Below are 12,853 nucleotides of genomic sequence, written 5' to 3'. Positions count from 1 at the left end.
AATTGATCTGAATACAATCAATACTTGGGGAAATTGTTCCAGAATTTATATGCTCATAAACGAACGAGGTTTTGTGCCACCGCTTTGCTTTGTTTTTAATAAATAATATATGCTTTTAACTTTTAAATCAGATAGAGATAGAGTTTTTGCTGTAAAACATCGGAACATTACAATACTTTCTTTGCAATTGCCATATGTAGAGTCCATACATGGACCATAGCTGGGAAAGATGTGTCATTATTTTTTAGCATGTGTGTAGCAGTTGGGCTTAAATCTATGATGCTACTTTAAAATAATTGATCCAAGTTCATGAATTTAAATAGAGCTATGCTGCCATCTGCTGTTGAGTGTTTGACAAATAATATGGATTTTTAATGCAAGTTTCCTGTTGTGTATATTTTAATACTGTAACAGTATACTAATATGTATTTCCGGGTTTTCACCATTTTTAAACTTTTTTTCTTTTTTTGCAGTTAGTCCTGCAGTGACAAATGACAATTCCATATACCTGATAGAAGATCATAAAATATGTGAACATGAAAAATGCTTACAAGAATTATAGAAATGCTTAAAATGCTTTTAGATAAAGTATAGCATGTCACACTGCAGACACTGCTTGAAATGTCTTGTCTGTTGTTGTTGTTGTTAACTTAAACTATTCATTTTTGGTAAATCTAAAATATAAATATTATATGAAAATAAGAATTGTTGCCACTGCAACTAACCAAAATAAATACATTTAAGTTGAAATAACATACAAGTTCTAAAACTGAAATAAAAACAATTAAAGCTATTGTTGTTTTTTTTAAATAAAAAATTACAAAAGTACATAACAAACAAAAAAAAGAAAAAAATAAGCTAATTCAACACTGGTCATGTCAGGTACGGTTCTTGTTTTCTTTAGCTAAAGTATTTTGTAGTATTTTGTGTCAGTATGGTAAGTCTACTTACAAATTGAATAACAAATAGAAAAATAAAGAAGTTGATTTCACACAGGCTACATAATATAGCCACAATATTTTCCTTTCCCTTGTATTTGCATAGTAGCCTACTTGTACAGTATACAATATAAAAAAATATTAAAGTACATACGATTTATTCTGTTCTGTCAAAGTCTGAAGCAAATGTTATTTCCTGACTGTATCAATTTGAATATATTATGGCATTTAGGAATGATCATATACAATAGCCCTCTTTAACAGGCAGATGGCAGTGAAGAGCAAGAGAGAAAACTATGAAAGCGCTATACTTGAAGTAAAGAGATTTAAAGGGATAGTTCACCCAAAAATTATCTGTCATAATTTTTTCACCCTCAAAATATCTTTTCTATTCAGCAGAATGAACTCATACAGGTTTGGAACAACTTGATGACAAATGATGACAGAATTTTAATTTCACTATCCCTTTAACATAACACTGAAACAATAGCTAGGGGCTAAATGACATGGCCTAATATCAATACAGCCATCTATGGGAGAAAACAAAACTTCCAAATCAAATTTCTCTAAAGCTTATTATACCAGTCTAAAATTGCTTTCTATGAAGCCGAAATCGGTGACTGAGTAAATTTACATTTAATTTAAGAAAGTTTCACCTCTGCAATGTCAAAAACTCGAACAATTGTACATTTGGATTTGGAAGCCGATTTCCTTCTATTTGTGTCCAGTTTCTTTTGTCCAATAAGTATTTTCTTCATATTTGATACCATCATAATGTATGTAGGCCTAGGAGTCACTTGTTCATCAGTAAAACACTTTGGATGAGCAAGCAAGTCAGTGAAGAGAAGACAGCCTACTTCTAAATACAACAGAGACTCAAGCACGGACAGCATGTTTTCTTATTGAACAATGTCAATTTCAAACTCAAATCGGGAAAAAATAAAATGCATATGAAAATATAATTGTAATGTAATTAAATCTCCATTCGTATATCTGTGCATATAGACCTATGCTTAAATAGGTTCATGTGTATACAATATACAATAAACAAAAGCATAATATTCAAACAATAAAGTGGGGTTTGGGGGATAAAACAGCACAGGCAGCATGAAGGCGGAAGAAGAGACCAGCAGCAGTAGGCAGCCTTATCGATTGCGCATGCGCAGTCGGGTTGTTTTTCCACCAAACGGAGGTATTAAAGCAGAGGCAGAGGCAGAGCGCAGAGACTCAGCTGCATCTTCGCATGCAGTTACAACAAAACTCAATGAATGACAGGCAACTATAGCACCGAACCTGCCTGCAGCATCTCTGCACGGCAAAAAACCTTAAATGGTTGATCAAACCATCTGACAGATGATTCAATCTTTTTATTTTATATAGCTTACAGCTTAGTAACATTTCCACCATGGTGCTCGGAAAGGTGAAAAACTTCTTTGTCAGCTACGATTGTCTCAATGACAGTAATGTCCCTGTTTTTGCCAGTGGGGACTTTGTGTCAGGTCGAGTGATCATTGAAGTTACAGGAGAAATTCGCGTGAAATCTTTGAACATTCACGCCAAGGGACTGGCGAAAGTTCGCTGGACTGAATCGCGCAATGCCGGATCCAACACTGCCTACACACAGAATTTCACTGAAGAAGTGGAGTATTTAAACCACAGAGACGTCCTTATTGGGCATGATCGAGGTAAGGAGCATTTTATTTAAGCACCTTACATTCATGAAAGGGACTGAATGACAAATGCTCCTTACATTATGCCTTTTGTTTGCTTGCTTGTCAGTTCTGCCCATATCAATTTCAGTTTTTAACTTACTCCGTGAACAGGTTGATCCATTGGCATAGGTAGAAACTAAAATGAGAACTAGCCTAAAACATTTCTTTAAGAACAAATAGCCTAAGCAGATGATGCTCGGTGTAAGCGTCTTCATTTCTCTTAAAATAGTTTATTTCAGTAATATTATGAATAATTTTAAAAACAAACATCCTGAGTCATATATTGAATTCTTTTAAAAGTATTCCAACAATATGAATGCTTAAATTAAGTAGTTTGTTAAAGCACGAGAGCTTATAAACAACATGCCCTTCTGTCCAAAACAACCTCTGTTCATCTTTTACTTTTAATATTTTCCTTCAATATCGACAATAAACGATTTTTATGTCGACAGTTACCTTGTAATCATATGGTGACATTCGTTTTTTTAAATTATACCTTACAGTTTCTTTCATAGGCGATTCTAGTAAGTTTGTAGCCTTTGTTAGAAGCGGTTTAAACCTGTTCAGAAACTGGTGGAAAGGGGGGGTTGTGCGGACCGAGCCTCTGGTCGCTGATTGGTGAAGGTCAATCCTACCTTTTCGCTGATTGGTGGAAGTGCTCGTGTGCCCCCGGTGATATCATATCTTTGCAGAAGTGTCAAGACTGCGACGCAACTTATTCGCAACGATGCAGGACTGATTGAAAGTTCGTTTGAAATGTAATATTTTCAGCCTTCACCCTATGAATTATTCTGCGTTCTTAAAAGTATTCTGGCCAAGTATTTTTTAACTGTAATAGCAACTATAACTGCTGTAAGAGACATTAACTCACTTCCTATGCCAGTGGTTAGTATGAGTTATGTAGGCATAAACTGTAAAATGTAGTCAGCATAAATGTCATATTATGTGTTTGTATTCTGCGAATGTAATATTTTGAGGTATGTTCTTTGTACTTTGTCATACTGAATCAAATATAATCTGTAACAACTATTAAAGTAAATATACCGTTTCTGTAATGAAGTATTTTCCATTAATAAAATAAGTAAACATTTCATTGTTATTGCCTTGAGTTTCTTTTAAACGTGTCTTTCATTTTTACTAAACCGAACACACCTAAACCACCACGCTGCAGTACACATGTGGCTTCCTTATGGGGGCGTATTTTAGACAAAAACACTCCGCCTCAGCCAATCAGATGCTGTCTAGTAATATATGCATGAGGAAATCCGGCTGAGAGAGAGGCTGCTCGCGCCGGTTCTGTCCGGTCCTCTCTAGCTCTTGGCTGCCTTCAGTGACAGGCTTATAGTTATTTAAAGCAGGCAGTGGAACTGCTGAGATGGCATTAAAAAGAACAGAGGCAATAAATTCATATTAAAAAAATGAATGAAAACAATATCTTCAACGTGTTATGACATGATTCCTGGTGTTATTTAGGGCCCTAATTATTTACACCAGTCTGTGGAACTGCTGACTTGGAAATAATCAAAAACTATATAATAATAATTTGAAGACAATGGATGTTATTAAAAATAGTATCTATGAGAATAAATATTCATATATTCCATTAATTCAGTTATGCCATAAATATTACATTTTAAAGTAGTTATTTTGTTTGTAACTTAATAGATTTTGGGTTTAGTGATGTGACAAGGGCCACCCTTTTTCTTTTGAAATTTATAAAAAACATAACCATTTCAAATTATTATGAACTGTTTGCTGTTGTATTTCCACTTTAAAAATGTTTCTGAAAAAAAAACTATTAATATGCTGACATTGATTTGACCAAATAAATATATTTTATAATCTTTTGTTCTTATGAAGCACTGAGACAATGTTGGTCGTATCTCTGTCTTTGTCTTGTGTTTAGGGGGCTTGAGGAATATTGCAGGTATGGTATATTGGTATATCGAATTTTATTCTCCTTTCTTTTAGATGATGACAACTGCGACGAAGGCTTCACCATTCTTCACTCAGGGCGACATGAGTTTCCCTTCAACCTTGAACTGCCCCAGACGTAAGTAACTCACTCTCCTGACTGAATATACACATATATAATGTATTGACCGAAACGCTTACATTATTTTTTCATGCCTCTTTCCAGGCCTTTGGCGACATCCTTTGAAGGCAAACACGGCAGCGTACGGTACTGGGTGAAGGCGGAGCTTCATAGGCCATGGCTCCTGCCTATGAAAACCAAGAAGGAGTTCACTGTCTTCGAGCACATTGACATCAACACTCCATTGTTACTGGTAAGAAAAAAGCATTTGAAGCCTAATCACCTTAGTGTAAAACTGAACATTTGCTTGAGTTGTGGTATGATAAGAGAGGCTCATATATTGTCCTTGCTCCATTCATAGTCTCCTCAGGCTGGCACAAAGGACAAAACGCTTTGCTGCTGGTTCTGCACCTCAGGGCCTGTATCACTAAGTGCCAAAATCGAGAGGAAGGGCTACACTCCTGGTGAGATGATAAACCTGTTTTTGGTTAAGCCCCTAGTTTTGTGATACTTGTTCAGATTGAGTGAATTTGGTTGGGTTTCTTTGCAGGAGAGTCCATTCAGATCTACGCAGAGATTGAAAACTGCTCTTCCCGTGTGGTTGTGCCAAAGGCAGCCATCTACCAAACCCAGACCTTCTTTGCCAAAGGGAAGATCAAGGAGATCAAACAGCTCGTAACTAACCTCCGTGGAGATCCTCTATCCTCCGGCAAGACTGAGACGTGGGACGGCAAGATGCTGAAGATCCCACCCATATCGCCTTCCATTCTGGACTGCAGCATCATCCATGTGGAGTATTCGCTCATGGTGAGTTCACAATCCATTTGATTCACAAGAAGGTAGATTGGTCGCTGATACCTGCCATGCAGCTAACCTTTTGATTCTCGACAGGTTTATGTGGACATCCCTCGAGCCGTAAACCTGACCCTAAACCTGCCCCTAGTAATCGGCACCATTCCCCTCCACTCCTTCGGCAGCCGAACCTCCTCCGTCAGCAGTCAGTGCAGCATGAGCTGGTTGGGATTGCCCGAGAGACCTGAAGGTATGGTACAAATTCTAAACATGTCATCTCGACATTTTAGATCATGAGTGGGTAACGTTGGCCTTCTAGATCGACTTTCCTGCTGATCTTAGCACCAACTCTAACAAACTGATCCAGCTTATAGAGGTTTTCAGGATTACTAGAAAGTCACAGGCAGGTGATTTTGATCAGGATTGGAGATAAACTCTACAGGAAAGTGGATCTCGAAGGCCAGAGTTGCCCAGTCCTGCTTTAGATCATGGGTACTCAGTCTTGCTCCTTGAGGACCACATTCTTCACAGTTTACTTCCAAACCTGCACCAACAAGCTATCTCTAGTAAATCCAAAATATATTTCCAGGAGTAGCATTGAGCCCCACTGGTTAAGATGCCCAAGATACTTTCACAACAATCAGTTTAGAAGTCTATTTTTGGTCTAATGTTGGCTTTGCCCTCAACTCTTCCAGCTCCACCAAGCTACTCTGAAATCATCACTGATGAGGATCGACAGAACAACTTCGAGCTCCCAGCTGTGAGAGATGAGATTGAAGGACCACTTTACGCTTACATTCATGAGTTCCGCTTCCAGCCTCCGCCTCTGTATTCCGAGGTGTGTTGAGTTCCCAGATCTTGTAGTTTGTATTTTGCTAATGCATTTGAGTTCCTGTATCCTTAAACCATGCCCTTCTCCCTTGATAGGTTGATCCCAATCCTGATCAGGTATGCGGATCTATGGACAGGAGACCAGATACCTGTCCATCCCGCTGAAAGAATGACCACACCTGACCAGTGCTGTCAGGGATCTCTTATCTCTACAACCTCAACTGGGGTTTGTTCTTTCGCCATAAGGAGGCACGAGCGGCTATCTTGGTGACGCAGATGGATATCCTCCAGGAGACACTCCCAATCCAGGTCGAGTCCAGCTCAGTGGCACGTAAAAGCTGCTGAAGTTCTTGAGTGATTCCCTTCCCCTTCCATCATTGGTGAAAAGAGTACAGACAGGATTTGTCGGAGTTAAACTGTGCACTTGACACTAAGATGGACTAAACGCAACACCACTAAGTGTGAGAACTGTGTTCAAATGTCTCCAACTTTGTTTTGGATGTTATTCTTCACTTATTTAAATGATTAGACCGATTCTTCTAGAAGATTTAGCGGTGATCATTGTACTAAAAGCAACAAATAACTCATCCTACAACCACTCCAACTGAACAACGATAGACTTTCTTTTTGTCAATAGTTTGTCGTTTTTTGATTTAGAAGTAGTGGCTTTACCACATCGATTTCCTTGAAATATTTTGCGAATGTTGGAAACTGTAGATGTGGATACAACAAGACCGACTTCACAGGTTTGATGACTGGGATTCTGACTTGCCATGTTGCCTTTCTGCTAGAAAGAAACTGCAAGAGCATTAAACAGCACTTGGCACTGATTCAAGTGGTGAAAGAAAAAGAGACCATTGACAGCGAGCAAGGAGGATACTCATCGAGATGCAAGACATTCTGGAATAAGTCCTCCTGCTCTCGCTGTTATGAAATACACCGAAAACTGCACTCAGAACTTTTGGTTGAGCTTCGCACTGTTTGTGACAATTAAAAGCTAACTAGACTCTCGACATAATCTTTTTTTGTACTCAACTGACTGTGGCCTGTTGGCGTAGGCCTTTGTTTAACGACAATTAGCACTTTTCATCGATTGCATTCAAAGTGTATACCGAAGCTTGGCTTGCGTTCAGACTTATGAAACAATCATTGTGGCCTTGGCACAAAAACATGTTTGTTTGTTTTCCACTGTAAATGTGCGCTGTGCTGACATTTACCTGTTAAAAAAGGGACTATGTACTTCTTGTGAACTGTATGCATCCTTACTTTTATGTTTGTGCTTAATTCACTGTGGGTCGTGGTAAAAAAAAATGTCTTTTTTATTTTTAGATACTACAAGAACATTCTCAAACATGCACTTCCAGGGAATTAAATAACCCTCATAGAGACTGAACATGTAATGTATACTGCATACAGGAAGCAACATTGCTCTTCAGTCAGGCAGGTCCAGAGCTAATTAAACTGGCTTCCATTTTTTTCCATTTCAGGGTTGATCGGTGCACATTTTTAAATGGGTATTAAGCTACTCCTAAGATGAACAGTGCAATATCCGCTGCGTGTTTTCAGCGTGTTTCCACATAATTTTGTATTCTTGGCTTGTTTCTAACTTTTGTACCATTTTGTAGGTGGTCTATATTGTCACAGCAAAAAAGATGTATGTTTGTCCGTTTTTGCTCCAATCTGTTGAAATAAATATGCCATTTTCTACAAAAAAAAGCAAGGTTTATTTTTTCATTTCCATGTAAGAATTGCATTAACATACTTCAAGAACACTGATTCATATTTACAATGGAAAACATAACACATTTGGCAAACACATCCTTCATGTTCAGACAAAAAAGATCATGGTAACAAATCACTTTGACAAAGTGGAAATGATAGTGTATATCATTGCTGTAGTTATTGCCTATAGCTGTCAAAAGTTAAAAAAAAAAACAGATGGCAGTTACATCATGTGCATTAACGTGTCTAGCGTTGTGACCCAGGTTTGTGAAACATGATGAGATTGAATGGAAAAAAGAGAAAAAAAATTACGCAATGCAAATAGACAGACAGCTGTTACATATCCTGAGGTGAGAACCAGTTCTTGGTGTTGACATGCTTCATTGTGTAACTTTTCCCTACCAGCATTTACATTACCTTTATATTCAGTTTGTTCGGAAATCAACCTCCAAGGTATAAAAATACAAATTTATATGATTTTACTTTAGCAGACATCATGCAAAGCAGTTTGTTTCACATTCTTCAGCTTCCTTATAGAGGAAACGTCTTTTCCTCTCTGCCCTCTTGGCATTCCAGCACACAGACCATCTAAGGACCAGATGCTGACCAAACACAAGGAGTTCGTTGTCTCTGTGCACACAGGCCTCATGTGTTCTAGAAGCGCCTCATATTTTCCACTCCTCTTCCCAGGCTCAAATGGAGCAGATGTTTGCTCCCAGTAGCTGTAAGTGGACCACTAACCTAGTTTCCCTTCACTGGTCAGGGATAAAACTGGATCTCTTCAGTTCTTAAGAGCTCATTGCTATAAATGGAGTGTAAAATGCTCAAGTTTACAGATGGACTTTTAAATTATCTACAGATTAATCTTTAACAGATTAAACAATAGGATTATTTCAAGTTTCATACAAATAAATTTTAGCAGCGGTCTTTAGCATCCTTGTTAGCACACCCTTACTGTTCGAATTCTACTAGGAGCGGGTCGAGTAGGAGTTACATTTGGTGCCATGATCCGGATGGGAGTGAGGTTTAGCGGGGGTAAATGTAATGTAGGCTAGTAAGTAATGTACGTGTAAACCTCACTACCCTGGCCTCAAGAGCTGTGCTAACGACGACTGATGCTAGAGGCTGCGGTCTTTAACGTCCTTGTTAGCGCAAAGATGAAGAAGTATCTCCAGAATGGTCCCATGCAACACGTGTCATATACATTCCAAGTGTTCTGGGGGTATATGATAGGGTTTGGTGAAAACCCCCCACAACATTTAATCTATTATTTAACAAAAATCCTGACCTTGGCTGTTGGTCTTCCGTGCTCGACTACGCGTTCGTGAGACTCTATGACTCTTAGTGAGAATTCTGTTTGTCTGATGACAGTCAGAATGACAGTTGATAGAGATGTGAACACGATAGCTTTTTGTTGCGACGAACACAACAAATATATTCACCTCAGAAAAGAAAGTACATGGATTGTATTTCTTCTTACGTTTTTATTAAAAACCGTTGGTTTTCTGTGGTTTTTGCACATTTTATTTTGTCTTGCTATAGGCCTAGGCTACACAATGAACTAGATGTTTAAAACAAACAACCAAACAAGAACAAGAAAGATACTTTTGTCCAATTAGATTTTTGACTAAAATTTGACTAATTGCTGAGATATAGCCCTTGTGAAAACTTTCACATAATGTCAGCATTTCAGTACAATGCATAACTGGCCTAACCAGCACACTTATTCAGAATCAAGAAGAACTGGATGAGAAGTGCGTCTTAACGTATAGCCATAATAATGTAACATCTTCGCCCTGGGCTCTTTTTAACAAGTGTTAATAATTTAAACTGTCTCCAGACATGTTGGATGGGTAGTTTAGGTGATGAATTGACGAGGCCCCTGACAGCCTGTGTGTGTGTGGCAGGTGTTTACAGCACTACAGGATTAAACGACGAGCCTGCGTCATCTGCACTCTCTGTGAACGGTTAACTCTGCATGTTTCAACAACACATATCAAAGAGTCTTGAGAAGAGATCGCCGAAAATATGTCAAAGTCTAGAATTGCAGACAACATAAGAATGGCGGGTTTGCTTTTGTAAGATTTTCTAGGTGTGTATTTGCTCTGTCAGTGGAGCTGAAACACAAATCAATGATATCAACAAAGTGTCTCTGCTAAATCATAGATGCATTATATTTGATTCAGTTTTTTATGCGCAACAGTTGCAAACCTTTTTTTACAGTCTATGGTGCAAACACAGAATTGCATGAAGACCCTTCTCTCCCTTTTACTTAATGTCATGGATCTAAATATTGGAATGGAGAACACTTTCATAACTGTAACATTAGACCAGAAACGGCGGGACATGTTTCTGAGAAGGGCCGCGCTCCATGAGTCAGGGATTGTCAGTCGGGGACTGTGCTGCCAGAGGGGTCAGTACTAACACACGACACCCTGACTTTCAGCTGAGTCAGTGGTCAGCAGTGCAGGCCCCGCCCACTTTCACAGACATGCTGCGATGTCAATGGTGGAGGAGTGCCAGATCGGCTCCTGATTGGATGCCACCTGCACAAAGTCTCTTGTAGGATTCTGATTCTGAAGTTTTTCTAAAAACTGTGTGTGTGTGTGTGTGTGTGTGTGTGTGTGTGTATATATATATATACATATTGTTACAATAAGTATATCATATATCATATTAAATATATCAATACATTAAATAAATTTAGCCTATATATTAATATATGAATATAATTTAATATAAAAAATGATATAATATAGCATTGCTTTTGCTTTTTTGCTTGGGGGGGGGGGGGGGGTTCTCCCTTTTATTTGTAACCCATCAGAGCAAATTAATTTTTTGGTTAGCAATCCACCAGTTGAAAGCCAATGGGAGCATGCATTTAAAATGTTGAATTTAAATGAAAAAAAAAAGTCATGATGCATCAAAGCTTTACTCTCATATCCGAGCTTTCAAAATGATTAAGCATTCAATTAAGCAAAGGCAACAATAATTCTTTGTTTTGGACAACTTTGACCTCACGCACAGCATGCAAATGAGTCATGTATATTTGTGTTCAATGCAGTTACAAGTCTCATTCGCTTGCTTGCAGTTGTTGATACAAGGGCAGCCAGTGTACCAGTGATAAACAAGAACTGGTTTGGACTGGCCTATGACGGAGGCGGCCAGAGCGGCAACCTAATAGCTCTGCGTGTGCGCTTACTTCTCAACATACATACTTGGAGTGTTGAAATATTTTATCAGGGCACATTCAGCCCTGGGTTGTGGAGTTCACACGGTGTCCACAACTCTCTCGCCTTACAGCTCCGGCCAGTTCAATCCGGCTGCCATTTACTTTTACAGAAGCTTATTTTAACCTGATCCTTCCATTCAGCCAACCAAAATGGCTTCTGTCTGCATGAAAAGAGTATTATTGCTCCTTGTGCTGTGTACTGTGGTGGTACATCCATCCATCCATCCATCAGATTTTCATGCCTAGTTTGTCAACCTGTTAAAAACCTTCAAATATGATTACTATGTTTTAATACAGATTAATCCTCATTTAATTGAACACATCCCCTGAAGAATACACCTGAAAAGGTTATTGTCACGATTCATGAATCGGCTGTCTCATGCTGAAGTGTCTGCGCGAGTGTAATTGTGTGGGTGTGGTTACTCGTTGTGTTGATTAGTGTCACCAGCTGTCTTCAATTCCTGTTCCTTTATATGCCCAGCATTTTCTCTCTCTTGTTGTCAGATCGTTGTGGTTGTTCCTCGGTGTGGTCCTGTACTGTTGCCTAGCCTGTTTGAGTTCTTCCCCTGGATTTCGTCAGTTCCTCGTGTCGTCTGGATGTTTCCAAGGTTCCTGGGTTCACTCGAGCACGTTCACCGCAGCACCACCACCTGATCGCCATCTCGTCCCTGCTTCACCTACCACCTGAGTGTTTGTCCCGACCTGTGTCATTCATCTGACTATTTTGACGCGTCAGAGGTGGGAGTAGGGGCAGTGCTTTCACAACGCACTTCCTCAGACGACAAGATGCATCCCTGCGCGTTTTTTTCTCATCGATTATCGTCTGCCGAACGTAACTATGACATTGGTAACAGAGAGTTGTTGGCGGTTAAGTTAGCGTTGGAGGAGTGGCGCCATTGGTTAGAGGGTTCAGGGGTACCCTTTATCGTTTGGACCGATCACAAGAACCTTGAATATATTAGATCTGCTAAAAGACTCAACTCCAGGCAGGCTCGGTGGGCACTTTTTTTCTGACGTTTTGACTTTGTTCTCTCGTACCGCCCGGGTTCCAAAAACATCAAACCCGACTCTTTATCTCGTATTTTTGATCCATCCGAACGCCCGGTGACTCCCGAGTGTATTTTACCTGAGAAAGTAGTTATCTCCACACTCGTATGGGAGGTCGAGTCGAAGGTCAAGATGGCCTTAGAAGGGGTAACGCCCCCGCCCGGTTGCCCACCGAATCGGTTGTTTGTTCCGGAGGGGTTACGGCCTGACGTTATTCAATGGGGTCATTGCTTCAACGTGGCTTGTCATCCAGGAATCACCGGTACTAGTCATTTAGTTAAGCAACGATTCTGGTGGCCGTTAATGGCTCGCGATATTCACGATTTTGTCTTGGCCTGCTCAGTCTGTGCCACTGGTAAGACATCTAACCGACCTCCGGATGGGTTACTTCGACCGTTGTCTGTCCCTTCGAGACCCTGGTCCCACATTGCGCTAGATTTTCTCACCGCCCTCCAATTGCATGACCGTTGTTTTAACCATAGTGGACCGGTTCTCGAAGGCGGCACATTTCATTCCCTTGCCCAAATTACCTTCAGCCAAGGAG

At 39.6% G+C, this 12,853-nt stretch overlaps 1 protein-coding gene across 1 annotated transcript; it reads left to right on the top strand.

The window, feature by feature from the left end:
* The first annotated feature begins 2,140 nt into the window (after nucleotides 1-2,140).
* arrdc3b (arrestin domain containing 3b) lies at nucleotides 2,141-8,024 on the top strand. The gene is made up of 8 exons (XM_077243606.1): nucleotides 2,141-2,623; nucleotides 4,622-4,703; nucleotides 4,791-4,938; nucleotides 5,047-5,149; nucleotides 5,236-5,492; nucleotides 5,577-5,727; nucleotides 6,173-6,315; nucleotides 6,405-8,024. Exons 1-8 carry the CDS (start codon nucleotides 2,344-2,346, stop codon nucleotides 6,471-6,473), a joined length of 1,233 nt encoding a protein of 410 aa, XP_077099721.1. The 5' UTR covers nucleotides 2,141-2,343; the 3' UTR covers nucleotides 6,474-8,024.
* The last annotated feature ends 4,829 nt before the right edge of the window (nucleotides 8,025-12,853 follow it).

This window comes from Siphateles boraxobius, unplaced genomic scaffold (genome assembly GCF_051911475.1).
Source record: "Siphateles boraxobius isolate OS27281-9 unplaced genomic scaffold, OSU_SipBor_1 25, whole genome shotgun sequence".
Lineage (NCBI taxonomy): Eukaryota > Metazoa > Chordata > Actinopteri > Cypriniformes > Leuciscidae > Siphateles > Siphateles boraxobius.
Note: the sequence above shows the minus strand (reverse complement) of the source record. Positions and strands in the feature narration are given on the sequence as shown.